The sequence below is a fragment of the Dipodomys merriami genome, unplaced genomic scaffold (assembly GCF_024711535.1).
Source record: "Dipodomys merriami isolate MVZ:Mamm:240054 unplaced genomic scaffold, mDipMer1.0.p SCAF_52, whole genome shotgun sequence".
NCBI lineage: Eukaryota > Metazoa > Chordata > Mammalia > Rodentia > Heteromyidae > Dipodomys > Dipodomys merriami.
The window spans coordinates 7,799,967-7,825,972 of NW_027206091.1; the positions used below are offsets into that span (position 1 = coordinate 7,799,967).

Below are 26,006 nucleotides of genomic sequence, written 5' to 3' on the forward strand. Positions count from 1 at the left end.
AGCCAACAGAGCCACCAAGATGAGCCGCGTGGACCTGGGTGCCCAGGACAGGCAGGCAGGCCTGCCATCCTGGGAGCTGTGGTGGGGACCACCCAAGCCCACACTGGCCAGATGCAGTCGGGGATGGAGCGCCTGAAGGGTCAGCTCTCTGGGATGTGTGGCCCGGGCGGGCTGGCTCCCAGCGCTCGCCACCCTGCCTGCCAGAGTGGAATGTTGTGTTTTTTCCCTTTTCTGGATTTCCTCCATTTCCCAGCCAGCACCCCTTCCTCCCCCCGCAAGCCATGACCTGTGGCTCTGGCCTCCCGTGGCCTCGGGAGTTCACAACACAGAGCCCCTGGAGGCCATGCTCAGCGAAAGGAAGCGGCCATTCCCACAGCCCCTGCTGTCGGAGACCGGGGGAGGGGGGGCAGGGGAGGAAAAGAGGAAGGGAGGGGCAGCCGAGCCCCTGCCACACAGGTGCCACCGAGGTCCTTCCCCGAGGCCTGGCCGAGCCTGCGCCCGCCCCACCCCCCTGCTCGGGCGGCTTAACCCTTGTTGTTCACTTGCAGACATCGTGAACACGGCCCGGCCCGACGAGAAGGCCATAATGACCTATGTGTCCAGCTTCTACCATGCCTTTTCGGGAGCGCAGAAGGTACCGGGCACGGAGGCAGGCCCTCCTCGCCGCCACTGCCCCACGCCGCCGCTGCGCTCGCCTCCCAGCTCACCTCATTTCTCTTGCAGACGGCAGTGGCTCTCTCTGACTGGAAGCCACTCCCACTCACTCCTGGGCAGAGCACTGCTCACCTCTGCAGCCCGTGCCCACAGAGCCCCTACTCAGTAGTGCCAGGCTGTGGGCCAGGGAGTGGGCACATGGTTAGGCCCAAGGCAGGCAAGCTCATGGCCAATCCCGTGGAGTAACAAGGCAGCGGAGGACAGGGGAGGTTGCCAGATGAAGATTAGGGCAAGTGCAAAGACCCTGAGGTAGGAATACGCTGGGCTTCGGAATCAGGAGAGGGTAAGGACGCAGGCAGCTCACTGGCCGGGAAGTAAACAGATGCGTCACACCCCGAGGGCCTCAGTACCTTCAGATTTGGGGGAGGGAGGGGGGATGTCTGGAGTTGATAATTGTTTGAGGCAGTCGTACTATGTAGGTAGTGCAAGTTGCCTTAAACTTAGAATTCTCCTGCCTCAGTCACCTGAGTGCTGGGATTACAGGTGTGAGCTCCATGCCTGGCATTATTAAGGGGTTCTATCTGAAGGCGGGAGATACACATGAAGTGATCCTACTTAGATTTTCGGTCCTCAGTTTGAGTCTGACTCCCCTAGCCCATGTACAGAGGCAAACCCAGGCCTGATAGACGAGGAGGCCCCTCGCTCACAACCTCGTCCCTCGTTCGCTGCAGGTGGGCAGGGAAGGACGCGGCCGCCCAGGCTTGAGCTGGGGCTGGCTTCCAGTCCCGAGCAAGCGCTATCCTCCTGCATGAGCCTCGGGCCCGCCGCCCGCGCGCCCTCCTGCCTCTTTCACTCTCTCTTGCCTCTCTCTCTTTCTCTCTCTCTCTGCACAGATATTGTGGGCACTCTGAGGCCAGATGAGAAGGCCATCATGACTTACGTGTCCTGCTTCTACCACGCTTTCTCGGGGGCCCAGAAGGTGAGCTGGGGCAGCGGACCCCACGCTGCTGTGCCTTGCACACTTGCCCGCTGTCACCTGGCATCCCACCATCTGTCTTGTCTGGCTGTCTGTCAGTCCGTCCATCCCTCCCTCCCTCCCTCCCTCCCTCCCTCCCTCCCTGTGCGCTCACAGTCCTGGTTCTCTTCTGAGAGTAGAGCTGCCTAGTGGAGCAGGGGTGTGCCCCAGGGTCTGCATGTGACAGCCCTGCCCCTCTGGGGAGCCCCCCCCCCATATCTGTGTGGAGGCCGCCCCCCCCCTGCTGGCCAGATTTCCTGTTGGACAGTGGGTAGAGGAAGCATTGAATCTGTGAGCCCAGCAGGGCTCCTTAGCCCCCCTGGAGAAAGGAAAGGAAATTCAAGTTCTTAAAATTATATTGTGGCCAGCCAGTCACCCCGTGTGGTCACTCTACATGGCCTGGCTTGGCCTGCTCTGCTGTCTCTTGGGGTGTGGCCAGGCCCTGGGGTGGGAGTGGTAGGGTCCTATCAGCCCCTGGTTCAGAATTGTTCTCCAGTCGTGGGGCTGCCAGCAGAGGGCGCTGTCCAGCCAGGCCAGGGGCCGTCTGGTTCCGGGCCACATCACCACTTCACCATGTCATTAGCTGGTGGCTAGTGAGTTTTGCTTAAAGAACAGGCAGGGAGCAGGGAAGACCTGTGTCCATGCAGGGAGGAAGGCTGAGTGGAGACTGGCTCTTGGGAGGTTCCTTGCCACGACCCGTGACCAGCAGCGAGGCCGTGTTGCGCTCACTCCCTTCGGGCCCCTTCTCACACTGATTGCTTTCCTGTCTGAAATGCCCCCTTTGCATGGGCTGAACTTGGGAATGGAGGCCTCTAGGATCTCCGCAGGGGATTTGTGGGAGCAGGAAAGCCCAGGTCAGAGTGTGGGAAGATTCTGAGGTGGCTGGGCCCGGCAAGCTTGTTGCTGGCCATCCTGCAGGAAGCTCAGGGCCCCTCGGGGAGCAGAGTGCTATGACTTGGCCTCGGAGGACAGCCTTGCTCTGTCGATTCCTCAGTGACTTCAGAGGGGGCCTTTTGTTTCTGGTGGAGTGAACCCCAAGTCTCTGCCCTTAGCTGGTTTCTAGTCGTTAAAGGAACCACTCTGAGTTCTGATCCGGAGGCCTGTGGCTTTTAGTATACACACAGATCTGGGGGCGTCTGTGCAGTTGGGGGTCAGGAGCTGACCCCTGTGATGCCCCTGCCTCTGCATCCTGCCTGCCTCGCGGCCCCGCGTGTGGCCTGCAGCATGGTGCGGCCTGCGCCTCGGCCGCGGGGCCTCCCTCCCCGCTTGCCCCCGTGTGGTGCGTGGACGGTGGCGGGCAGTGCCAGCTCCCGAGCCTCCGGTTTTCCTCTCCGTCGCTGTAGACCCTCCTCACTATTTCTGTTCCTGTTCTGTTGCCGTTCCAACTCCTCTGGGACCCTTTCTGTGCTTCCTAAAAGGTACCTGGGCTCCTGTGTGACCCTCCACACCTCACCCTCCTGCAGGCTGCACCCCTGTAGTTGTGGACAGGGCTGGCTCTCCCGCCTCTCCCACTTGTGCCCCCCCCCAGCTCCTGAGGGCGCAGACCCGCCTGTGAGGGCTGAGGAAGGGGGCTGAACGCGCTCAGGGCACCAGCACCCCTTCTGCCCCCCCTTCCCTCCAGCTGCCTTTCCGCCCAGGACATGGGACTGACCATCTCACCTAGCCGTGAGAGGTCTCCCCATCTTTCCTCTGTGCCCAGCTCTGTTCACGGGCTGCTCAGCCATCTTGCAGCTGCACGTCCTCTCCGTCCCCTCCTTGGGGAGTTGGTGTGGGCTATGGACTGTGCTTTCGAGGGGCGTGCTGGTCAGGAGGGAGGAGCTCCAGCCCCAGGCGGCCCTGACTTTGCCCCTGCTCCAGGCTGAGACCGCCGCCAACCGGATCTGCAAGGTGCTGGCCGTCAACCAGGAGAACGAGCACCTGATGGAAGACTACGAGCGGCTGGCCAGCGACGTGAGTGCTGCCCGCCCCCCCTCCCCCCCGCCCACAGCCACCCCGGAGTTGGACCCAGTCCCTGGGTGGCCTGTCATGTTTGGCTTCAGAAGGCAGAGGGTCAGACTGGCAGTCACCGTACCAGCGGGCTCTGGGTCACACACTGGAGATAGGACGATCGTTTCCCCTCGTGAACCACCAGCTCCTAGGCTAAGACTTGGTGAATCCCAGACATTTTGTGGCGTGCTGTGGGCCTGTCCCGGTGTCACTCATAGTCCCTGAGCCTCTGGGTTCTTGAACAGCCAAACCTCGAGGAGCCAACAGCCCCAAGTCATGTGACTGCCTGAGGGGTGGGGTGGGGGACATATCTCCAGAAGTCTATGGGATCCCAACGGGGTAGGGAGCGGGGTGCCCTTGGGGCAGTGTGCAGCCCTAGCAGTGCACTGAGCACCGGTGCCAACGCCGCCCCGGCTTCTCGGGCGCCCACAGCTGCTGGAATGGATCCGCCGCACCATCCCCTGGCTGGAGGACCGCGTGCCCCAGAAGACCATCCAAGAGATGCAGCAGAAGCTGGAGGACTTCCGCGACTACCGGCGCGTGCACAAGCCGCCCAAGGTGCAGGAGAAGTGCCAGCTGGAGATCAACTTCAACACGCTGCAGACCAAGCTGCGCCTCAGCAACCGGCCGGCCTTCATGCCCTCCGAGGGCAGGATGGTGTCGGTGAGCGCCCGCCGGGGCCGGGGGCGGGCAGCACCCGTCCAGTGGTGGGGCTAGGTGCCCGCAGCACGGTAATCATGAGGCCCCACGGCCTGCGAGGCCGGGCCTCCCTCTCCCCCACTCCCTCCACACACAAGGACACCCAGAGCTTATCTTGGCTTGTGTGGCCGTTGGAGTTTGGGCCCCTCGCTTACCAGGAAGGGGCTGTGTGACCTGGATAAGGGTCCCTAACACTGGGAGCCTCCTCTGCGCCATCTCCATCCGCTTAGTGTCAGGACTCTGGCGCTGCACAGGCCTCCCGCCAGCTGCCTCCCCTGAGAGCCCCGTGTGCCTCCCCACCCCCCAGGACATCAACAATGGCTGGCAGCACCTGGAGCAGGCCGAGAAGGGCTACGAGGAATGGCTCCTGAATGAGATCCGCAGGCTGGAGCGGCTTGACCACCTGGCGGAGAAGTTCCGGCAGAAGGCCTCGATCCACGAAGCCTGGACTGATGGTGCGCCCCTCCCGCCCGCTCTGCCCAATGGCCCAATGTGCTCAAGCCTCAGAGGCCACCACTGGCAGCAGGGCTTTCCTAGGACACAGCCCATCCCTTCTGTGTGGCCTCTCTGAGGACAGCTCCCATCCTTAGTGGCTGTCGGCCTCCAGCGCCCTACCTGCAGGTGGCGCTCTCCGGCCACCTGCTTGTCCCGAAAGGGCAGCATTGCCTGAGAAAGCTAGCGCCATCTGCAGGTGGGTGTGGCTTAGCGGAGGCCTGGGTTCAAACCCTGAGCTGGCTGCGTGCGGGACTCCTCCTCGTGCTTCCGGCAGCCTCCCTCCCGCCTCCTGCCACCGCTTCCCAGCTGACAGCACTTCCTGGCCTACTCCCTGTGGCTTCCTGTGCCCCCCACCCCCGAAGCCCTCCTCACGTGGACAGGCCGCCCCACCCCTGCCCAGGGGAAGTGGGCAACGGCACAGGCCCAGGTGGCGCCCACATCACCTGGTGCCCTGGCTCTACCCAGAGCAGCCCTCAGCTGTGGGAAAACAGGGCCAGGCAAGGCCCTGTGCCAGGACGTGTGTTGGCAGTGGCGCGCTCTCGTGGGGGGGCAGGCTGGCCTTCAGTTACTTCACTTGACATCGCTCCCGGAGGTCCCTGGCCAGGGAGTGTCAGGTGGCAGATTTTTGCCTGTTTTCCTCAGAGCCCTGAGGCACATAAGGGCATGATTGTGCCCGTGCCCATCTCACACTAAGACGAACCTTCTGTCCTTGCCCACTCCCTTAGGGAGTTCCCCCCTGGGGAAGCTCTGTGCCCTGGCCCCATGAGGCCCCAGGAAGACACTTCCAGAAGGCAGCGGGACAGCTGCTGAGTCTAGGGCCCTGACCTGCCACAATCCAGAGCCCCCGGGGGGTCTCCCTGCTCCAGCAGGGTCCTGGGTTCTAGAGCAGTTCTGGATCACTCGTCCTGAAGATGGCTGAGTTGAGGAGGGTACCTGTTCCGTGCCCACCTTAAACACCCCAGTGACAGCCCAGTGCCACATGGACACCATTGCCCGCCTCGTCTTAGGGACGGGGGCCTGGGGCTCTGGGCACAGCTGAGGGAGATGAGAGCCCCTTGAGGAGCTTGAGTCCTGCTGGCCATCAGCCTGGCATTCCCTTGTTCCCTGCAGGGCGGCGGGAACTTTTGTTCTGGTGTGTAATTAGCATGGCTCCAGGACTAATGACAGTGTGTGTGCCTTCAAAGGGCCCTGCCTGCCCCACCCACAGCTCAGAGAAAGCCCAGGGACTGCATGGCGCTGCTGCCCACCGTGCTGGGAACAGACGTCCACTGCCGCCCCTCTCCTGGCCCTCTGGGGCCACCTTGCCTCCAGCACAGCCCCCCAGAAACCTGTCTTAACTTTTTTGCCACAGTGCCAAAGTCCAGTTCTGATGGCCTACTGATAAAGCACGCTGTTTAGAAGCAGGAGCTGAGTTTAGGCCTGCCAACTCCAATGTGTCTTCTAGCCCCATTCAAAACAATTGGTCCAGATCAGCCCAGGCAGGCAAGGCTGGGAGACTCAACATGAAGTACCAAAAAGCTGGAAGTGGAGCTGTGATTCAAGTGGTAGAGCAGCACTGGACTTGAGCAGGAAAGGACAGCATCCAGGCCCTCAGTTCAAACCCTAGGACCAGTACACACACCCATAGTTGGGCTTAGAGATTTCTTGGAGGGAAAGAAGGAAGGTTCCAGAATTGTTTAGGATGCCCCTGGTTGGACAGCCCCATGAGTGCTGTGCTGTTGTCCAAGTGCCCTCTGCCCCTCTCCCCAGGGAAGGAGGCGATGCTGAAGCACCGAGACTACGAGACGGCCACTCTGTCTGACATCAAAGCTCTCATCCGCAAGCACGAGGCATTTGAGAGCGACCTGGCCGCACACCAGGACCGTGTGGAGCAGATCGCCGCCATCGCCCAGGAGCTCAAGTGCGTGTGGGCGTCAGACCCCCGGGCTCCCCCACACCTCATGGCCAACCCCTGTCAGCCCCCTGTGGGGGAGCTGCTTCGCTTCCACAGTGGCACAGGCATCCTTTGTTCTGCTGGCCCTTCCCCGGGCAGATAAACTTGGGCACAGTTAGTACACGGCGCCCTGGAGCCGTGAATAGGGCCTCAGTCCTGCAGCAGCCCGTGGCAGGGAGGGCCCAAGGCAAAGGATGCCCCGGCCATTACTTCATGGAAAATGCACCAGCCTCCCAAAAATAGCCATCCGCTCCAAAATAGGATCCTTGGCTGGAGCTGCCCTTTCCACAGACATGCCCAGTGTTCTGCCCTCTGCAAGGAAAGGGCAGGGCCAGCTTCCGTCTGCAGATGCCCCCCCCCCCCAAGCTGTGGGCATTAGGACTGGGTGCACTAGACCCACTATAGACTCCATGGGACACTTGCTGGGGGCGGGGGGCTGCACAGGAGAGCATGGTACAGGTGCCCAAGACTACAAGGATATGAGACTGGCAGGATGCCCACACACACACACACCTAGGGGAGCCCCCGGAATTTGGGCCAGCCAGCCACGTGAAACCCACTCACGTGAAGCTAAAGCTGGCTCTGGGTGCTTGCCTGGAAGGAAGGTTGTTGAGGTGTCACATGCACCTCTGGGATGAGCCTGCTGGGCTCATTTAATCCCCACAACAACCTGTGTCACATGGGGAAACTGAGGCATGGAGAGACCACAGGCCTGGTGAAAGATGACCCAGTTAGAGTAGAAGCTGGGGATGAAAGCATTTTCCTCCCAGTCCCTGCCTGCTCCGCTCCTCTGCCCTGTCCCGTCCACTGGTCTGGCTGCTCGCACTCTCCGCTCTGCACTCACTCCCTCCCAAACCTGCAAGGCTGAGAGCCTGCTGCACCAGGCTTCCAGAAGAGAGCACCCTCATGGGCAGGAGGGCCCGAGCCTCATTTACTGTTATTTCCAATATAGTAGTAAAGTAGTGCAGGCATAGCATTCTGGTCTCAGAATTAAAAAAAGAGGAGGATCCTAGAGTAGCACCCTGGGCTGCAGGCCTGGGCACGTGCTGCCCCGGCTAGGCCTTCTGCTCTGCGTCTTGAGTAGACCTGCCACAAACGTCCCCTTTAGGCTGGGTGCCACCAAGCCTGCTCCCCCCCCCCCCCAGGGTGTTGGGTGCCACCAGGGCTCACTGCTGTCCATCTGTCCTGCAGCGAGCTGGATTACTATGACTCCCACAACGTCAATGCCCGCTGCCAGAAGATCTGCGACCAGTGGGACGCCCTGGGCTCCCTGACCCACAGTCGCAGGGAAGCATTGGAGGTGAGGGGGGAGGGGCAGGGCCACGCCCAGACCCAGGAGCTTCTCCCAGGGGCTGGGTAACTCAGCACCTTGGCCTCTCCCCACTGGCAAGCTGATCTGCCTTCCCACCTTCTCAGAAAACAGAGAAGCAGTTAGAGACCATTGACCAGCTGCACCTGGAGTATGCCAAGCGGGCCGCCCCCTTCAACAACTGGATGGAGAGCGCCATGGAGGACCTGCAGGACATGTTCATTGTCCACACCATCGAGGAGATCGAGGTCTGTCCCCCTTCCCCCCTGCCCCACGCCAGATCCCTGGGGAGCCAGGCCGCCCCTTCATGCCTGCTCTTCTTCCCCACCAGGGCCTCATTTCGGCCCACGACCAGTTCAAATCCACCCTGCCGGATGCTGACCGCGAGCGGGAAGCCATCCTGGCCATCCACAAGGAGGCACAGAGAATCGCTGAGAGCAACCACATCAAGCTGTCAGGCAGCAACCCCTACACCACCGTCACCCCCCAGATCATCAACTCCAAGTGGGAGAAAGTGAGTCGGGCCCCCACCCCCACCCCCCACCCCAGAGGCAACGCTGGGCCCAGCCATGTGGGGAAGGGGCCCATCCTCACGCCCCCTGCTGGTGTCTCCCAGGTGCAGCAGCTGGTGCCCAAGCGGGACCACGCGCTCCTGGAAGAGCAGAGTAAGCAGCAGTCCAACGAGCACCTGCGCCGCCAATTTGCCAGCCAGGCCAACGTGGTGGGGCCCTGGATCCAGACCAAGATGGAGGTGAGGGCCCAGCAGACTGGTGTGTGTGAGATTGGCTGTGCCAGGCAGAAAGCTGCTGAGGGCTTGGTGGACTCAACTGGCCCTCCAGGGTGCTGTGCCGGGACTGTCATGGCTGCTGTGGGAGGGTTTACAGCAGGTGTCAGAGAGCGCTCTGTGCGCCAGGCCTCATAGGCCTCGATCTCCTCATCTGTCTGTCCACTCCGGACACGGCCCCGGCTCCATCCAGGCCACAGTCACCACTATGGCTGCTCTTGCCCAGGTTGGCGGGGCTCAGTGACGGCACAGGCCTTGCACGTCAGTACCCCACGGGGCCGCCCCTCCCCAGCCCACGTGTGCCTCCCCTCCCCACAGGAGATTGGCCGCATCTCCATCGAGATGAACGGGACGCTGGAGGACCAGCTGAGCCACCTGAAGCAGTACGAGCGCAGCATCGTGGACTACAAGCCCAACCTAGACCTGCTCGAGCAGCAGCACCAGCTCATCCAGGAGGCCCTCATCTTCGACAACAAGCACACCAACTACACAATGGAGGTGCACAGCCTGCCCCGCCCTGGTACCCTGGAAAACATTCTAGACTATGTGCACATTTGTAAAATGCTCCCTCCCCCTACCACCCCCCAGTCTTGCAGGGCAATCGCCATGACTGCACCCACCTTGAGCTACGTGTCTCTGGGGACCCAGAAGGGCCACATTTCTCACCCTGGGGTGGGAGCCAGGGACTCTGCAGCGGGTCCTGTTGGTAGCTGGATCTAAGCTGCGCCACAGACCGCCAGCCTGGCCTGTCCCCTAGAGAGCCATTGTTGAGCAGGCCGCGCATGTGCACAGAGCGCCTACATGAATCTTGGCCACTCATGCACACTGGTTGGCATGGGCAGCCCGGGTGCCGCAGTCCATCCCATGGATTTTAGGGGTGTAGGATAGCAAGGAGCTGTAGCCCCACACACACTGTGGGCAGCCCATGGCAGCCTCAGCCCATGGCCACGCCTGTTCCTCCACAGCACATCCGTGTGGGCTGGGAGCAGCTGCTCACCACCATTGCCCGCACCATCAATGAGGTGGAGAACCAGATCCTCACCCGCGACGCCAAGGGCATCAGCCAGGAGCAGATGCAGGAGTTCCGGGCCTCCTTCAACCACTTCGACAAGGTGAGCCGCCCCTCCTCTTTTTTCCTGTCCTGTCCTCCCTCTGTGTTGTCACTGTCCTCCCTCCCTGTTCCGGCCATGTGTGTAGTCTCGTGTTAGGGTCTGGGTGCAGCTATAGAGACCCTAAACAACATTGTGACCCTGTCCCCACCTGGCCTGCTCTGCTGGCCCCTCGTCCCCTGAGTCCCCAGGCCTCTGTCCTCAGTGCCTCCATCCTGTGTACCAGACACAGGCAGGACCAGGGTCCACACCAGCTCCTGGCCACCACCCCGTGTCTGTGATCGCCTCTAACTCTGTGTTTCCCTCCCCCGTGTCCTCCGCCCTCTGCATGCGGCCCGGCCCCTTCCCCACTCCACGGCCTGGTGGCATCGCCCCGCACACCTGCCTTCGATGGCCCCGGCAGGACCATGGTGGGGCTCTGGGGCCCGAGGAGTTCAAGGCCTGCCTCATCAGCCTGGGCTACGACGTGGAGAACGACCGGCAGGTACGCGCACGGGTCCCTGGACGTGGCATTAACCGCTCTTCTTTCTCTCCTCTCTCCTCCCGGCATCCTGCCCACCTCACCGGCTCTCGCCTCCTCCCTGCCCTCCTGTCTCTCACCTGTCCCCTTACCTCATCTCTCCCGGGGCCTCCCGTGTCCCTGCTCTGCACTGTCCTGTCTCCCCGCTGCGCGCACGGGGCACCCCTCTGCCTCCTCTGCTATGGCTGCGTCCATCCGGGAGCAGAAGCAGACAGGCAGCATGGACTCCGATGACTTCAGGGCTCTGCTTATCTCCACAGGATACAGCCTGGTATGCAGCTCCCGCCCCGCCTCTGCCTCCGCTCCACTCGCCTCCCTCCCGCCCCTCACCTCCTCCTCCTCCTCCTCCTCCTCCTCCTCCTCCTCCTCCTCCTCCTCCTCCTCCTCCTCCTCCTCCTCCTCTCCAGGGCCCACTTCCTCCTCCTCCTGTCCTCCCCCGGGACGCTCCTGCCTGCCTTGCCAACTCCTCTTCCTGCAAGCCTCGGGGCAGCGCCCCCCACTCCGTCTTTTCTCTCTCTCCCCTGCCCACCAGAGCTGACTCAAGTCTGGGGGCAGTGCACACCAACTTCCCATCTCCCAAGACTGGCGGGGGTGTGGCAGGCTGATCACTCAGCCCTATTCTGCCACTTGCCTTCCCGAGAGCAAGCCACTGGCACTGCCTGGCTAAGCCCCATCTGCCTGCCCGCCCCGCCCCGCAGGGTGACGCCGAGTTCAACCGCATCATGAGCGTGGTGGACCCCAACCACAGTGGCCTCGTGACCTTCCAAGCCTTCATCGACTTCATGTCACGGGAGACCACTGACACGGACACGGCTGACCAGGTCATCGCCTCCTTCAAAGTCCTGGCAGGGGACAAGGTAAGCAAGAGCCCACCGAGGCACTGGGACTGGGGAGGCCAGGTCGGCGCAGGGGTGTCGTGACTCCGTCCTGCCTGTACTCCAGAACTTCATCACAGCCGAGGAGCTGCGGAGAGAGCTGCCCCCCGACCAGGCCGAGTACTGCATCGCCCGCATGGCTCCCTACCAGGGCCCCGATGCCGTGCCCGGCGCCCTCGACTACAAGTCCTTCTCCACGGCCCTCTATGGCGAGAGTGACCTGTGAGGGCTCCTGACTCCCGGACCAAAGCCCCTCGGCCTCCCGGCGGGGCTGGGGGTACCCTGCCCCACCCCGACTCTTGTATCTATGCAAAGTCCTCTCTGTCGGTCCCTGGGGGCAGTGGGCAGAGAGGAGCTGGCAGGCTCTCTCCTCTCTCTGGCAGTCGGCCAGGGGCTCCCCCCCACACCTGGAAGGGGGACAGAGGCCAGGGTCAGCACCTCTGGTCTGGTAAATACGTACATTATTTTTAATCTTACGTGGAGGGGACAGAGGCTCCATGCCTCCCACACCCAGGCCAAAGCCCCACGTGCCTTGTCCAGGAACCGCCCCGCAAGGTCCAGCAGAGGGCGCTGCTGCTCCGCTGAACCAGACCCTGCCAGCTCCCTCTCCCCTCCCCAGTGGGACTCGATGGTGAGTGCCAGGCGCCAGGACCCTGCCATCACCCCCTTACTTTGTCTGGACTCCAGGTCTCAGTTTTTTTTTTTTTCCTAAGGACCAAAACCAACAAAATCATACAAAAAAAAATGAACAAGAAAAAAAAACCTATTAAAAAAAACCCTTCAGAGAATTCCTATTTACTTTATTAACTTACGGATTTATTATATAAATATATATTCACCTAGCAACGTATCTTCGCCTCTCTTGCTCTCTAATGAAGACATAGCTGATTGGCTGCCCGCCCGCACTGATCTTCCTCAGTGTCTGTGCTGGGCAGGGTCTGGGGGGACCTCCGGGGTGGAGGGGGCTGCTGGCCTGGCTGCCTGCTAGTTGATGGTTTTGCCCTCCTCTCCCCTCTTGAGTTTATTCTGATTTTCTTGGTTTCTGGATAAACCACTCTTCTGGGGACAGGATAATAAAACATGTAATATTTTTAAGATGGATTCCTAGCGTCCTCTTTCTGTGACGTCCATGCAAGGCCCAGGTCTCTGCGCCCCTCAAGGGTGTGGTCTCAGCAGAGTGGGGGCTCTCTCACGTAGGTGGCAACAGGAGGGGGGGCCCAGGATGATGTGGAGGTGGCCCTAGACGATAGGTGATGGGCAGGTGCATGCGTGCTCAGCTGCAGTGCTGGGTTGAGGGCGCCCCTAGGAGAAGGAGGCCACCTCCGACCACTGGGGAGAAAGCGGGGCGTGAGCTCCGGCCAGCGCCCGCCCCAGCCACCCAGCCCACCGCCCAGCTCACCTGTCTGTGGGTCAGGCACACGACCCCTTCGCCCCCAGCTAGGTGCTGGCTGCAGTGTCCTGTGCAGAGAGGAGCAGGGTAGCTGCCGGCCCTCAGCCGAGGGTGCCCCCCTGCACCCCTCCACATCGGGATGGGCACTCACGGAAGATGCACGTGAGCTGGGCCGCGCAGGACACGAAGCGCTCCAAGTCCACCCGCAGGCGGCTGTCCCTGTAGCGGCTGGTGAGGGCCTGGGTCAGCTGGTTGTTCAAGTGGAAGCCTGGGGGGCACCGCCCTGTGAGCCCCACACCAGCAAGGTACCCCCCCATCTGTGTAGGGGCCCCTGAACACGGTCTGCACCTGTTCCCTCCTGCTGGTTGGGGGCCATCCTGTTGAGTGCCAACAACCCTGTCTCCAAAGCTGCCGGACTCTCCCTCCCCACGGGCCCACCTGGACACCCCATGTTGCAGCAGCAGCTCACCTCTGCCATCGTGTCCGTGGGCTCCCAAAAGCCCCAAGCCCTGCGCCCCTCAAACTCAAGGCTGGGACGCAGCACCCGGAGGAAAGGCGCCTGAGGATTCCACCAACACTCACCAGAATCCAGAACATTCTACTGAATAAGCCTGAGCCTCAAGGCAGCAGCTCCCAATGCTCCTTCCTGGAGCCCCTCCCTCCCCTTCCCAGTCCTCTGCGCCCCTTCACCCTCTCTCCATCCTCCTGGCCGCCGGGCACACCTGCAGCGTTCAGCGCCAGCCTCAGCTCATAGGAGTTCATGGTTCCTGACGCGTCCTCATCGAACTTGTCAAATGTGCCCTGTGTGGGGAGACAAGGGTCAGCCCCTTGGCCCTGCAGGGGTGCTCGCTACCCTGAGTGGGAACCTCAGGGCCAGCTCCCCTTCCTCCAAGTGGGGATTATGGGCCACAGCACCTCTGCTTGCTCTTCCCTGGCCAAATGGCCATCTGACCACCACATAAAGCCTCAATGTGGCTGCTTACTGCTGTTTCTAGAACTTTCCTTTGTTTCCTCCTTGCACGGTTCTAAGCATCCTTTGTAGCCAAGGAAAAAGATCCCCTCAGAGGGAGGTGATATGCTTCAGGTCCTCCAGCCAGACCCAGAGGCTGTGGGATCAATTCTTCAGGGGCCTGATGACCTAAAGGGGGTCTTGGTCCAGGAAACAGTTCCGGCGAGTCACCCCTCCTTACCTGCCACAACAGGAGGTGACCCCAGAGCTCCTGGAAGTGGTGCAGAGACAGGCGGCCGCCGCGCTGTGCACAGGGACATCTGGTTAGGAACGAGGCTCACGGAAGAGGAGACCCCGCATCCTTATTCCTCCTTTCCAGCACTGCCTCCACGTACCCCAAAACACTGCAGCAGCTGCTCACAGGTCCTCAGCCCGATCTCTCCCCGGGTCCTTGTGTTGGCCCTGCCTACAAGAAAACACCCAAGGGGCTGGGAAGGTGGCTCAGTGGTAGAGCGCTTGCCTTGCATGCCTGAGGCCCTGGGTTCGATTCCCCAGCATCACATTTCCCAGCAAAAAGAAAAAAGCCGGAAGTGGCGCTATGGCTCAAGCGCTAGAGCGCTAGCCTTGAGCTGAAGAGCTGAGGGACAGCACCCAGGCCCAGAGTTCAGGCCCCACAACCGGACCCAAAAAAAAAAAAAGAAAAGAAAACACCCAAGCCCAGCACTGGCTCACACTTGTCATCCTAGCTGCTCAGGAGGCTGAGATCTGAGGATCACAGGTCAAAGCTAGCCTGGGCAGGACAGTGAGACTTTGGTCTCCAATTAATCGCCAAAAAGCCAGAGGTGAAACATGGCTCAAATGGTAGTGATAGTAAAAGCTAAAGCTAAGGGACAGTAACCAGGTCCTGAGTTCAAGCCCCAGGTCCTGAGTTCAAGCCCCAGTCATGACGTACACGTGAGCACACAGGCTTGTGTGCATATGCACCATGCATGCACACAACACATGAAAACACGCAGCACTTGCTCCTTGGAGGCTGCACACCATTGGAAGAACTTTGCAGGCCAGACTCACTGAGGGGCCTTTGATAGGCATGGAGCTGGGATCAAGCCAGCCTGGGGGGGAGGGGTTTCCCAAGCCTGTGCCCACAACAGCTATCCACCCTGCCTCCCAGAACAAAGGCTGCTGAGGAAGCCCACCACAGGCCACATGCAGGGAGACGCCACTGAGCCCAGGCTCCATGGCCATCAGCGCCCACCCAACTCACCAGGCTCAAGGGCAATGCTTAGTAAGGTGTGCAGCTGATAAGCATCCAGTTCCTCCTCCTGGAAGACAGAGCAGCTGGTGAGGCCCTGTGCAGGCCAGAGCTGGGGACCTGGCTGTCGGGGTTCACTTGGGTCAGGGCAGTTAATGGCGGTGGTGGGGGCTGCAGGAGCCCATGGATGGCAGCTTCCAGATAAAGTCACTTTGGAAACACAGCCTGGAAAGGAAGAAAGGGGCCAAAGGCACCGAGGCAGGGAACAGCTGCAGTCCAAGAAAAGCAACTAAGGGCGTGTGAGCATGGAGGCTGAGGAAGGGAGCACCAACCGAGAGGGCTGGGCTCTGGGGTCAGAACAGACACACACACACACAGCATTCTTTTCTCACCCCTCCAGCCAACTCCAGAAACAGCTGCACCAGCTCCAGCTCCAGGGGCTCATAGGGGACCTGCTCAAGTGAGGAGAGTTGAGTCCTGAGGCAAAGCCCTATCTGGCCCTGACCTCCGGGCCGGTGCACCCGCTTGCTGCCCCCTCCCAGAGCAGCCCCGCACCGTCAGGGCCTCCAGGTCCGCGCTGATGACGTCATCGATCTCCCTGCAAATACAGACCGGACTCGAGACAGGGCCGGGCCTCGGAGCCCAAGGGCCCTGGGGGCGGGGCTGTACCGGGGGGCGGGGCCCAGATCGGGCGGCGCCAGGGGCTAAGGCTACACTGTGGAGTGTAGAGCCGGGGGTGGGGTCTTGCACACTTGCACGCGCGCGCACACACACACCCCACCCCGTCCGGGGTCCCGGGCTCACACCGCCGTGTGGCCTCGCTCGGAGAAGATGCGCAGCGTGAAGTCGGCCTCCTCGCCGGCGCGGGCGGCGCTGGGCACCACCAAGTAGTGTCCGGGCGGCAGGCGGCAGCGGCGGCTCACGTCGCGGCGGGCGCAGAACACGGAGCGGTCGGCGCGCAGCAGGGTGGGCAGGAGCGCGCGGCTGCGCGGCGAGTCCCAGGCGCCCAGCAGCTGCGGGCGGGCGGGCGGCAGCGGCATGGCCTCCACGCGCCCGCCCGGCGCCCCGCTCCGGCCCGCCGCACCCCGCGCCCGGCGCCCCCCCCCCACCGCCGTCGGGGCAGGGGGCACCGCGCCCCGCCGGGGCCGAGCCCGGCCTGGGCCCCGTCTGATACCCACCTCCTCTGGAATCTGCAAGACAGAAGAGGCAGGGCGCGTCAGGGGCGGGCAGGCGCCACCGCTCAGAGCCCCTGCTCTCCCTCAGCAATAAGCGTCTCCATTTCTTTTCTTTGGCACCGGTCCCGGGGCTTGAACTCAGGGCCTGGGCTCTATCGCTGAGCTCTTTGGCTCCAGACTAGCTAGCGCTCTACCACAGCGCCACTTGCAGTTTTCTGGTGGTTTATTGGAGATGAGAGTCTCAGGGACTTTAGTGCTCGGGCTGGCTTCGAACCGCCATCCTCAGGTCTCAGCCTCCTGAGTAGCTAGGATGCCAGGGTGAGTCAGTGTCTAACGGTCTTCCTGACCATTACCATCCCCTGTCCCGTCCCCCCCCCCCCCAGTGGCTGGCCTAGGGCCCTCTTCCCCCACCTGCGCCCTCAGTCCCTTTGCCGCCTGTTTGGTCACCTCTCCACCCAGCCTTTTATCTGTCCCCATCTCCTGCCCTTCAGCTGACCTTGACCTCCCGTCCCCCTGCCTCCTCTGCTCTCTGACCCGAACCCCAGGCTCTACCTGGAACACGTGGAATCCCACAGTGAGGTAAGTGAGACCCTTGGCCCGCAGACGCCGCCGGTTGCGCTGGATGAGTGACAGGAGGACGGTGCACTTGGGCATGCGGCCCCCCCTGGCGGGGCCCCGCGCCCCTGCTGCCCCCCAGCCTCCCCAGGGCCCCTCCTCATCGTCATCATCTTCCTCCTCATCCGGCTCCAGCAGCGTCAGCCGGAACTGAGGATTGGTCCAGAAGGTTTCTGATGGAGGAGAAGGACATGGGGTCCACAGCCCATGGCAGCCCGCACCCCACCTCACCCCTCACCCCTCAAGGGCCCCCAGGGCTCACCAGCACCAGGCTGGCTCCCGCCGGAGTTGAAGCCGCGTACCCAGCGGCCCTGGAAAGTGTGGATGTGCCAGCCACCCCCCGCTGGGCTGGGCCCCAGCACCTCCGGGCTCAGCGAGCAGATCTGCACCGTGTTGAAGTGACTCAGGAAGTCCTGCAGCTCCATCCTGCAAGGGACAGTCAGCCCACGTGCCCCTCAACCCACATCCCCAGCCTCCGGGTCCCCAAATGGGTCCAAGGCCCCACGGCTATGAAAAGCCACAGAACCCCACTCGCCAATGTCCAAGCCCTGAGCTCAAGCCTAGTACTGCACATACATACACATGAAAGACAAGAAGGGAGGGAGGGAGGGAAGGAGGGAGGAAACTGACCTGCAAGTTACAAATTAAGCTGGTATAGCTTCTCCCCAATGGGCTTCACCCCACAAATTTTTGCCAGCAACCCTCTTCTCCGGGCATCCTGGCCTTGCTGCGCCCCCGGAGGCGGATGGGCCCCTGGGAACTCACCAGAACTCACCATCCTCCTTCTTCACCATCAGGGCATCTCGCCACTCGGTGGGGATGGCGTCCCAGCGTGGGCAGCTAGGGAGATGGACGTGAGGGCCAGGCAGGGGGGGACCTACCCCCCACCCCCCAGGGGCCCAGCCCACCTGTCACTCCAGGCCCCAGTCCACTCCACACGGCCCCAAGGATTCCGCAGCCGCAGGAGCCTCACTTTGGTGAAGCCCAGAGACACCTGAAGACAGCATGGTTGGGGGGGGGAGCAGTGGAGGTAGGGCGGTCAGCAGGGGGCACCTGGAGACACACACACACACACACACATACACACACACACACACACACACACACACACACACACACACGGGGTCCTCCCAGGGCAGCTCACCTTGTGTGTGCCTGTGACTGAGTATGCGTGTCCCTTTACCAGCCCCTCTTCCGTGCGGATCTCGCCCCGATCACTCTGGGTAGAGACAGCAGGGTGAGACTCGGTAGAGAGCAGCCACTCTTCCCAGCCCCCCAACCTTGGGCCACTGAAGCAGGAGTCAATCATCAAGCACAGGCAGGCAGGAAAGTCTGTGAGATTCTCATCTCCAAGGAACCAGCAAAAAAGCCTGAAATAGAACTGTGGCTCAAGTGGTAGAGGACCATACTGAGTGAAAAAGCTAAGGGACAGCGCTCAGGCCCTCAGTTCAAGCACCAGGATGGACACAAAGAAAAACCGTGAATCTGTGTTTGTCTGGTTCACAGCCCTCTCTCTCTCTCTCTCTCTCTCACACACACACACACACACAGCCCTTCCAGCTTTCCTGTCATGCATGGCATAGTCTTCGCTTGGCCCTCGGAATAAAAGCAGCACCTTCTCCCCACTCCCACCCCCCCACACTCTGTCCCAGGCCCCTCATTTTCTCTGCATGGAGGGCTGGGGCCTCCTCATCCTGTCATTCAGATGCACGTCAGACAGGGGTGGGGCACCTAATCCAAGAAGGCCCCTCATGCTATCCTGTCACTTAATTTTCTTTCTGGAGAAAGAATCTTGGGGCTTGAACTCAGGGCCTGAACACTACTACCCCTGAGCCTCTTTGTACTCAAGGCTAGTGCTCTACTACTTGAGCTACAACAACATTGGCTTTTTCTGAGTTTATTGGAGATAAGAGTCTCACAGACTTTCCTTCCCAGGCTGGCTTCCAGCTGTGATCCTCAGATCTCAGCCCCCTGAGTAGCTAGGATTATAGGCCTGAGTCACTTAGCATCCAGCTTTCTGGCAAATTTATCATACTATGAAATGATCTATGACTTTATTTTCTGCCTAGCTTCTCACCAAGGCCCCTCTGTGATCTAATGTGTGCTCTGCACACAGTAGGCGTTTATACAATGACAGTGCCCCCTGGTGGCTATATCTATGCACAACAGTTTTCCCTGTAACCTAAAACACAAACGCTCAGGAAAAATGCCCAGGCCCTGAGTTCAAACCCCAGGATGGACAGATAGATGCACACAACCCATCTAGGGGGGTTGGAGGCATGACTCAGTTGGTAGAGCATCAGTTAATGAGCAAAGCCTAAGGTACTGAGTCCAAGTCCCAGTCTCACAACAATAACAACAACAAAACTATCTGAAAAAATAACCTAAAGCAAAAGGACTAGAGAGGTGTGGTTCTAGTCATAGAGCTCCTGCCTAGAATCTCAAGACACTGGATTCAATGTCCAGTACCATCAGAAGAAAATTTAAAAAGAATAGAGTCAGGTTGGAAAGGTGGCTTAGTGGTAGAGTGCTTGCCTACCATGCATGAAGCCCTCAGTTCAATACCTCAGTACCACATAAACAGAAAAAGCCAGAAGTAGTGCTGTGGTAAAGTACTAGCCTTGAGCAAAAGAGGCTAAGGGAAGGTGCCTAGGCTTTGAGTTAAAGCCCCAGGACTGGTAGAAAAAAAGAAAAAAGAATAGAGTCATAGAGATAAAGATACAGATTAAAAGGACAGGCAGAGAGATTTTTTTTTTTGTCAGTCGTGGGGCTTGAACTCTGGGCATGGGTGCTGTCATTCAGCTCTTCAGTTCAAGTCTAGTGCTCTACCACTTGAGCCACAGTGACACTTCCAGTTTTCTGAGTGGTTTATTGGAGATAAGAGTCTCATGGACTTTCCTGCCAGAGCTGGCTTTGAACTGCAATCCTCAGATCTCAGCCTCCTGAGTAGCTAGGATTACAGGCGTGAGCCACCAGAGATTTTTTTTTTTTTAAATTAAGTAAGCAGGTAGATAAGTAGATGAGTTAAGGCCAACTTAATGAGTGAGTCATTGATTTTATGACAAGGTCACTGGCAGGCAAAGCCCATGGGGAATCAGTGGGACACTGACTGAAAATCCCAAAACCGGTGCTTTTTTTAACTTGAACTCGGCCTCATGCTCTCATTCAGCTTTCTCTGCCTACAGTTTATGCTCTACCAATTAAATCATATCTCAAATCTAGCTTTTTTTCCCCCCTAGCTGACAGAGCAGAAATACCTTAAAAGACTCTTATTGGCCAGGGCTTCAGTGGCTTACGCTTGTAATCCTAGCTACTCAAGAGGCTGAGATCTGAGGATCGAGGTTCAAAGCCAGCCTGGGCAGAAAAATCCATAAGATTCTTATCTCTAATTAACCACCAGAAAACTGTGACGCTGTGGCTCAAGTGGTAGAGCGCTAGCCTTGAGCTGAAGAGCTGAGGGACAGCGCCCAGACCCAGAGTTCAAGCCCCATGACTGAAGAGAAAAAAAAAAAAAAAGAAAAAGACTTCTGGCTTCAAATTCTGATCCTTATATCTCAGCCTCTGAGCAGCTAGGATTACAGACGTGACCCCCAGTGCCTGCCTATGATTTTTTGTCCCTTGGGTGGTGGAACACCCCTGCAGCTGTAGGAGCCCCTTCTATCCGTGAAGGGGAGAGCTTGCCCCAGAGTGAGGCTCATCCAGAACTAGACTAGCATAAACACTTTTGCAACACCTGGATCCAGCTGGGTCTGAAGCTTGTCTTAAAAACAAATAAATTCCTTCTAGCTTACTAAGTTGATTTGTGAGAGGGCATCAGGCAGCAGGAGACGCTGATGAAGGACAGGGGAAGCTCCCACCCCACGCTGACTGTGGCCGGTCACAGTGGGTCTGGCTCTCACCAGGGCAGTGGCACCCACGAGGGACTCCTTGGCCAGTGCGTGGCGAAGGGCGGTGAAGAGGCCGGGCGTGTTTTGTCTCAGGTAGAGCACCTCGCCCACGCCCCCCGTGAAGTCCACAAAGGCCTCGTTCATGTGGCCGCCTCGCATGGTCTCGTAGGAGCCGTGGAGCCTGTGGGGATGTGGGGGAGGGGTGTGAGGCGTGGGGGAGCTGGGCGCCTCTATCCCCGCAAAGGACACAATCAAGTAGGGGGTGGGTGGGAGAGGGGTGCTACAAGGCCCCGGAATCTGGACCTGTGGTGCCTGGAGCCTCCAGGACTGCACATTTGGGGGGAACTTGGGGAGCTCTTGGGGAGATGCTTACTGTAGAGGTGACTTCTAGGGAGCTTGTCAGGCATTCCAGAGCCCCATGATGGGGAAGGACAGATTGGGGGTCCCAGGGATACTAGGATTTTAGGGTGGCTATGGACATGTCAGTGGGTCAGGAGAGATGCTGAGCTTACCAGTTCCCCTGGAGAGAAAGCTTCGACCTGGTGACAGGTATGTGGGCTTTGGGGGGATCCTTGGGAATAATTATGGGTAATTGGTAGGGTTGTGGGAAGGCGCCAGAGGGGTGTGTGGACAGTCTGGAGGGTTTGCAGGGCGCACTGTGGTTTTGGGGCTCGTGGGGTAGTGACTCAGCTTGGGGGTCCTTGGTGAGGTGCCTGGAGGAACTCAGAAGTCAGGGGTCCTCACTTGGCGTAGGCTTTCTCCAGGAGGGGTGCCCAGAACTCGTTCCTCTGCTCCGAGTGCACGAACATCAGCTTGCCCTCCTGGACCGGCAGCTTGTCATCCACCACAACATCCACCCAGCGGCCAAACTGCCAGAGCTGGCGGGAGAGAGGCTTGGCTGCCACCCCAGCCCACCCCGGAGCCCGCCTTCTGACCTCAACCCTGCTCACCCAGTCCTTGAGTTCTAGAATGAGTACCACGAGGGAGCAGTGTCCATTACAAAATCTATGGCACCCTGCCTCCAGAGGGGAAACTGAGGTACAGAGAGAGAAATTAAACTCTACCCGGAAGTGGAAGACGCCTGCGTAGCCATCTTGGAAGCTCTGTCCTGGGGGGACCACCCGGTACAGGAGTCGGGGGTACAGTGTGAGTGAGGCGGCAGCAGCCAGAAACCAGCAATTTCCTGGAAGACAGGTTCAGTGAGGGGGGGCAGAGGCACACAGGGGGAGGGAGAGGAAGAATGGGGGGAGGGAAGGAGAGCCAGGACTTCCCATCAGGGCCACCACCCCCACATGGATATTTGGGGGCTCAGACCGGCCCGGGCTTCTCACCTAGTCTCCCCTGGCACACATCTGTCCTGCTCATGTCTTCACAGATGAACTGAGGCTTCTCACAAAACTCCTGGGCAGGAAGGGGTCCAGTCAGAAAAGCCAAGGCAAGCCGGGCACCTCAGATCACACTTAGGTACTCAGGAGATCTGAGGATTGCGGTTCAAAGCCAGCCCAGACAGTAAAGTCTGTGAAACTGTTCTCTTCAATGAACCACCAGAAAACTGGAAGTGGCACCCTGGCTAACAGTGGTAGAGCACTAGCCTGGAGCAGAAAAGCTCACCCCAGGTCCTGAGTTCAAGCCCCACAATGGACAAAGCAAACAAACGGCAAGAGCAACTAGGAACTCAGGTGCCCCCCAGTGCTACCACATCAGCGAATGGGGCCTCCAACCCCGAAACCTGTGGAGCTCCTGCAGTCTAGTCCAGACTACTGTCTGTAGGTCAGACCCAGAAGCCCAGGCCCCAGCCCCCCTCCCTCAGACTCAGGGGCCCAGGCCCCAGTCCTTTCTCTCCCTCAGAACCAGTCTCCTCTCTCGGCCTAAAGAGTACAGTACCCAGCCTTCCTCCATTAGACCCAGCCTCCTCCCTCCGGCCCAGCCCCACTTTACATGGGGTCTCTTCCACTCCACCCCTTTGGCCTTCTCCGAGTCTGGCCCCAGGGTGTCATAGCCAAGGGCATCTGGGCCGGCAGGGAAACAGGGGTCGCGGAAGAGGATCCCCGATTCCAGACAGGCTGCTCGGATAGCCTGGTAGTTCTGGCCCCGAAAGAGCTGTGGGCCCCCGGCCCCAGCGCTGGCCCCGTCATCCACCAGCTGGATGGTGACCCGCCTGCCGCTGCCTGCCATCGGACACTCCGGCTCCGGAGGGCCCCGGGCCCTTTAACCTCCTGAGTCATGGGGCGGGGCCTGCTCCCTCAGAGCCCCGTTGGGGGTCTTTAGGAGCCGCCCTTGTTAATATTAATTGATGGTTTGGGGTGCCAGGGAGCAAGGACGCCTCATCAGTGGTTTCCTCCCTGGGGCGTGGAGCCTTCAGTTGTGGCCAGGGTGGCAGCTTAATGGGCTTGACCAGCAGCAGGAGGGAAGGTGGGCAGAGCTGAGGGAAGACTGGCCAAGAAGGAGGTCAACCTGGGGATGTGTTTCTACTTGTTGCTGGGGGATGGGGAGGGAGGCGCAGCTATTTGCTCTCTCTGCACCTCTCTTCGGTCGGCCTCTGCTGCCAGCATTTCTCCTCTGACCTCTCCATTTTCTCTAAGCCATGATAACCCCTTGACCACCGAGCCAGCACCCCTCTTCTGCTCAGGCTGGCACTGCTAAGCCCCTGGGACATTGGCAGGGTCCCTCAGGCAGGGCTGATTGGGCCAGCAGCCCAGGGCTCACCTGAGCCCACGTAGCCCAGTCTTGTACAGGGGCACCTCAGGGTCTGAAGGCAGAAGGCTGATCCCAAGAGGACCCTGGAGCCCTTAGAAGAACGGCACTCAGCTGTGCCTCAAACCTTCTGGCAGACAGCCTCTAATTCCCGGCTGCCTGGCCACCAAAAGGAATCACAAAACAGGATGCCTTAGGCCAGGCTCAGTGACACATGCTTGTAATCCCAGCTACTCTACCCCAAAGTCTGAAGTAGGAGGATGGAGCAAAAATGGGAGATCCCATCCGAAAATGCAACTAAAACAGAAAGGGCTGGACCCCGTGGCTCAGGTGATAGATCGCCTGCCTAGCAAGCACAAAGCCTCGAGTTCAAACCCCAGTACTGCCAAAAGCAGCCTCCAAATAATTCCTATGCATTTGGCCCAACCTACCCCACACCTCTCCCATCAGGGTCAGAGAGACGGCCGGCAGCAGGGACCAGGATTAGAAACATAGCACATGGGTTCAAGCCCCAGCTCTGCTACTTATGTCTCTGGACAAAGTCACTCCACCTCTCTGGGACTCAATTTTTCATTCCTACAGTGGTGGGGGGGGAGTGAATATGGGCTCTACTTACAGAGGAGCTGTGGTGAGTGTGAGTGTGAGTGTGAGTGTGTGTGTGTGTTCGGAGTAGGGGTTAGACACCATGATGGTAAATTAGCTGAAAAACATCCGATCAGGGATTAACAATCTACACAATTTAGAGGTGCAGGATCAGCTGATAAAACCTTCCAGACAATGAACTGGAGGCAGGGGGGCTACCAAAGAATGAAGAAATAAGGACAGAGTGCTCAAGCTTTGGTGCCACAACCATGTAGAGAAGAGAGGGAAAAAAAGGCTCACCAAGGCCGGGCGCTGGTGGCTCACGCCTGTAATCCTAGCTACTCAGGAGGCTGAGATCTGAGAATCGCAGTTCAAAGCCAGCCCGGGCAGGAGAGACCGTGAGACTCCTATCTCCAATAAACCACCAGAAAACCGGAAGTGGCGCTGTAGCTCAAGTGATAGAGCGCTCGCCTTGAGCTGAAGAGGTGAGGGACAGCGCCCAGGCCCAGAGTTCAAGCCCCACGACCGACAAAAAAATTAAAAAAAAAAAAAAAAAAAGGCTCACCAAGGCTGGGAAGGTGGCTTAGTGGTAGAGTGCTTGCCTAGCATGCATGAAGCCCTGGGTTCCATTCCTCAGTACCACATACACAGAAAAAGCCAGAAGTGGCGCTGTGGCTCAAGTGGAAGAGTGCTAGCCCTGAGCACAGGCCCTGAGTTCAAGCCCCAGGACCAGCAAAAAAGAAAAAAAAAGAAAGAAAGAAAAGAAAAAGACTCCTCAGCAAGGACTTCAATTCTCACTATTTATCCAGAGGCCAAAGTGTGCAATGAAGACAGCAACCAAGATGGCTGAGACGGGCTCAGGTTCACATGTTTTGTTTTGCCACAGGAAGGCAAAACTTACTTTCTGCGCAGAAGGGAACACCAGCAAGCATCGGCATAATTTCTTGACTCATAAACTTCCATATTGCTGATAGCTCATGAGACTGAACTCTGAGCACAGAGGCTGAAATCAAGCCCAGGCAGAAAATCCATGAGACTCTTTTCTCCACAATTAACCTCCCCACCACCCCACCCCCACCACCCCAAAAAAAGAAGTGGAGGTATGATTCAAGTGGTAGAGCTCTAGCCTTCAATGGAAAAAGCAAGAGAGCATGAGGCCTTGATTTCAAACCCCAGTACTGGAGCACACATGCATGCGCACACACACATTTTCCTATTACTTTACTTACATTCCTGTCTTGTGGGAATTCTTGTTATTCACATGGGAAATGAAGGATTACCTATGTCTTTTTAGCACTTGGATTCACAAAAAGGTGACAATGAGCCTGAGGGTCCATGCCCCAGGCTGACTCTGGCTGCTTTCCTGTGCCTTCCTCAGCCGCCTCTGTCATCTCTCTACCAACTTTTCTCTTCTCTCACTATGTAGGCTAGGGTTGGGCTGGGGGAATTCATGATCCCCTGGCCTGCATCCCCCCAGTGCCATGAGAGAGGGTTCTTCTCCTCTGTCTTCCCACCCCTGCAGTTACATACAGCTGACTCCTCTTTACTCCAAGCACCACCCACATGGGTGACACCTTGCAGTGACCAGGAGTGACCACTCTTGTGATGAGTGGATCCTGAGGCCTTGGGGAAGGGGGGCTGGTTGCTAGATGTCCCCTATCACCGAGTGGGGCCCTGCTGGCTGGCTAAAAGGCAGGTTCCTACTATACCATTTTTGTTGTTTTGTTGTTTTTTGCCAGTCCTGGGGCTTGAACTCAGAGTCTGGGCGCTGTCCCTGAGCTTCTTTTGCTCAAGGCTAGCACTCTACCACTTGAGCCACAGCACCACTTCTGGCATTTTCTATGTATGTGGTACTGAGGAATTGAACCCAGGTCTTCATGCATGCTAGGTAATCACTCTACCACTAAGCCACATTCCCAGCCATCCACAGCTGTTTTGTTGTTATTGTCCGCGGTGGGGCTTGAACTCATGGCCTGGGCACTGTCCTGAGCTCTTTTGCTCAAGGCTAGTGCTCTACTGCTTTGAGCCACAGCTCCACTTCCAGTTTTCTGGTGGTTAATTGGAGGAAAAGAGTATCACAAGC

General features: G+C 59.1%; 2 protein-coding genes across 6 annotated transcripts in view; one reads left to right on the top strand and one right to left on the bottom strand.

Moving 5' to 3' along the window:
- Positions 1 to 12,474, top strand: part of LOC138811149 (alpha-actinin-4) — a 59,034-nt gene extending 46,560 nt beyond the window's left edge. Inside the window, exons 8-22 of one of the 5 annotated variants that reach the window (XM_069998795.1) lie at positions 549 to 634; positions 3,527 to 3,619; positions 4,088 to 4,318; positions 4,662 to 4,809; positions 6,599 to 6,749; positions 7,974 to 8,082; positions 8,199 to 8,339; positions 8,423 to 8,605; positions 8,708 to 8,842; positions 9,194 to 9,373; positions 9,841 to 9,987; positions 10,388 to 10,468; positions 10,710 to 10,775; positions 11,203 to 11,361; positions 11,447 to 12,474. In XM_069998795.1, the coding sequence (XP_069854896.1) occupies positions 549 to 634; positions 3,527 to 3,619; positions 4,088 to 4,318; positions 4,662 to 4,809; positions 6,599 to 6,749; positions 7,974 to 8,082; positions 8,199 to 8,339; positions 8,423 to 8,605; positions 8,708 to 8,842; positions 9,194 to 9,373; positions 9,841 to 9,987; positions 10,388 to 10,468; positions 10,710 to 10,775; positions 11,203 to 11,361; positions 11,447 to 11,605 (2,069 nt within the window). In that variant the 3' untranslated portion in view covers positions 11,606 to 12,474. Of the gene's footprint in view, positions 1 to 548; positions 635 to 1,547; positions 1,634 to 3,526; positions 3,620 to 4,087; positions 4,319 to 4,661; positions 4,810 to 6,598; positions 6,750 to 7,973; positions 8,083 to 8,198; positions 8,340 to 8,422; positions 8,606 to 8,707; positions 8,843 to 9,193; positions 9,374 to 9,840; positions 9,988 to 10,387; positions 10,469 to 10,709; positions 10,776 to 11,202; positions 11,362 to 11,446 lie in introns of all 5 variants that reach the window. The other 4 variants (XM_069998791.1, XM_069998793.1, XM_069998794.1 and 1 more) reach the window with 4 other exon arrangements.
- A 93-nt stretch (positions 12,475 to 12,567) lies between these two features.
- LOC138811290 (calpain-12) lies at positions 12,568 to 22,822 on the bottom strand. The gene is made up of 21 exons (XM_069999021.1): positions 22,586 to 22,822; positions 21,979 to 22,048; positions 21,712 to 21,830; positions 21,392 to 21,525; positions 20,660 to 20,828; positions 17,905 to 17,979; positions 17,669 to 17,754; positions 17,526 to 17,600; positions 17,023 to 17,186; positions 16,698 to 16,933; positions 16,149 to 16,160; positions 15,775 to 15,983; positions 15,526 to 15,568; positions 15,363 to 15,422; positions 14,983 to 15,040; positions 14,114 to 14,184; positions 13,960 to 14,022; positions 13,492 to 13,570; positions 12,921 to 13,037; positions 12,779 to 12,837; positions 12,568 to 12,708 (listed from the first exon to the last, which is right to left on the bottom strand). Exons 1-21 carry the CDS (start codon positions 22,820 to 22,822, stop codon positions 12,682 to 12,684), a joined length of 2,163 nt encoding a protein of 720 aa, XP_069855122.1. The 3' UTR covers positions 12,568 to 12,681.
- Between the last annotated feature and the right edge of the window lie 3,184 nt (positions 22,823 to 26,006).

Coding starts and splice junctions, on each gene's coding strand:
- LOC138811290 (XM_069999021.1), bottom strand. CDS start 22,822: ATGGCAGGCAGCGGCAGGCGGGTCACCATCCAGCTGGTGGATGACGGG. Junction 14,023..14,113: donor AGCTGCTGCAGTGTTTTGGG/GTACGTGGAGGC, acceptor CCCTGTGCACAG/CGCGGCGGCCGCCTGTCTCT. Junction 12,709..12,778: donor TGTGCCTGACCCACAGACAG/GTGAGCTGGGCG, acceptor CTTTCTCCCCAG/TGGTCGGAGGTGGCCTCCTT.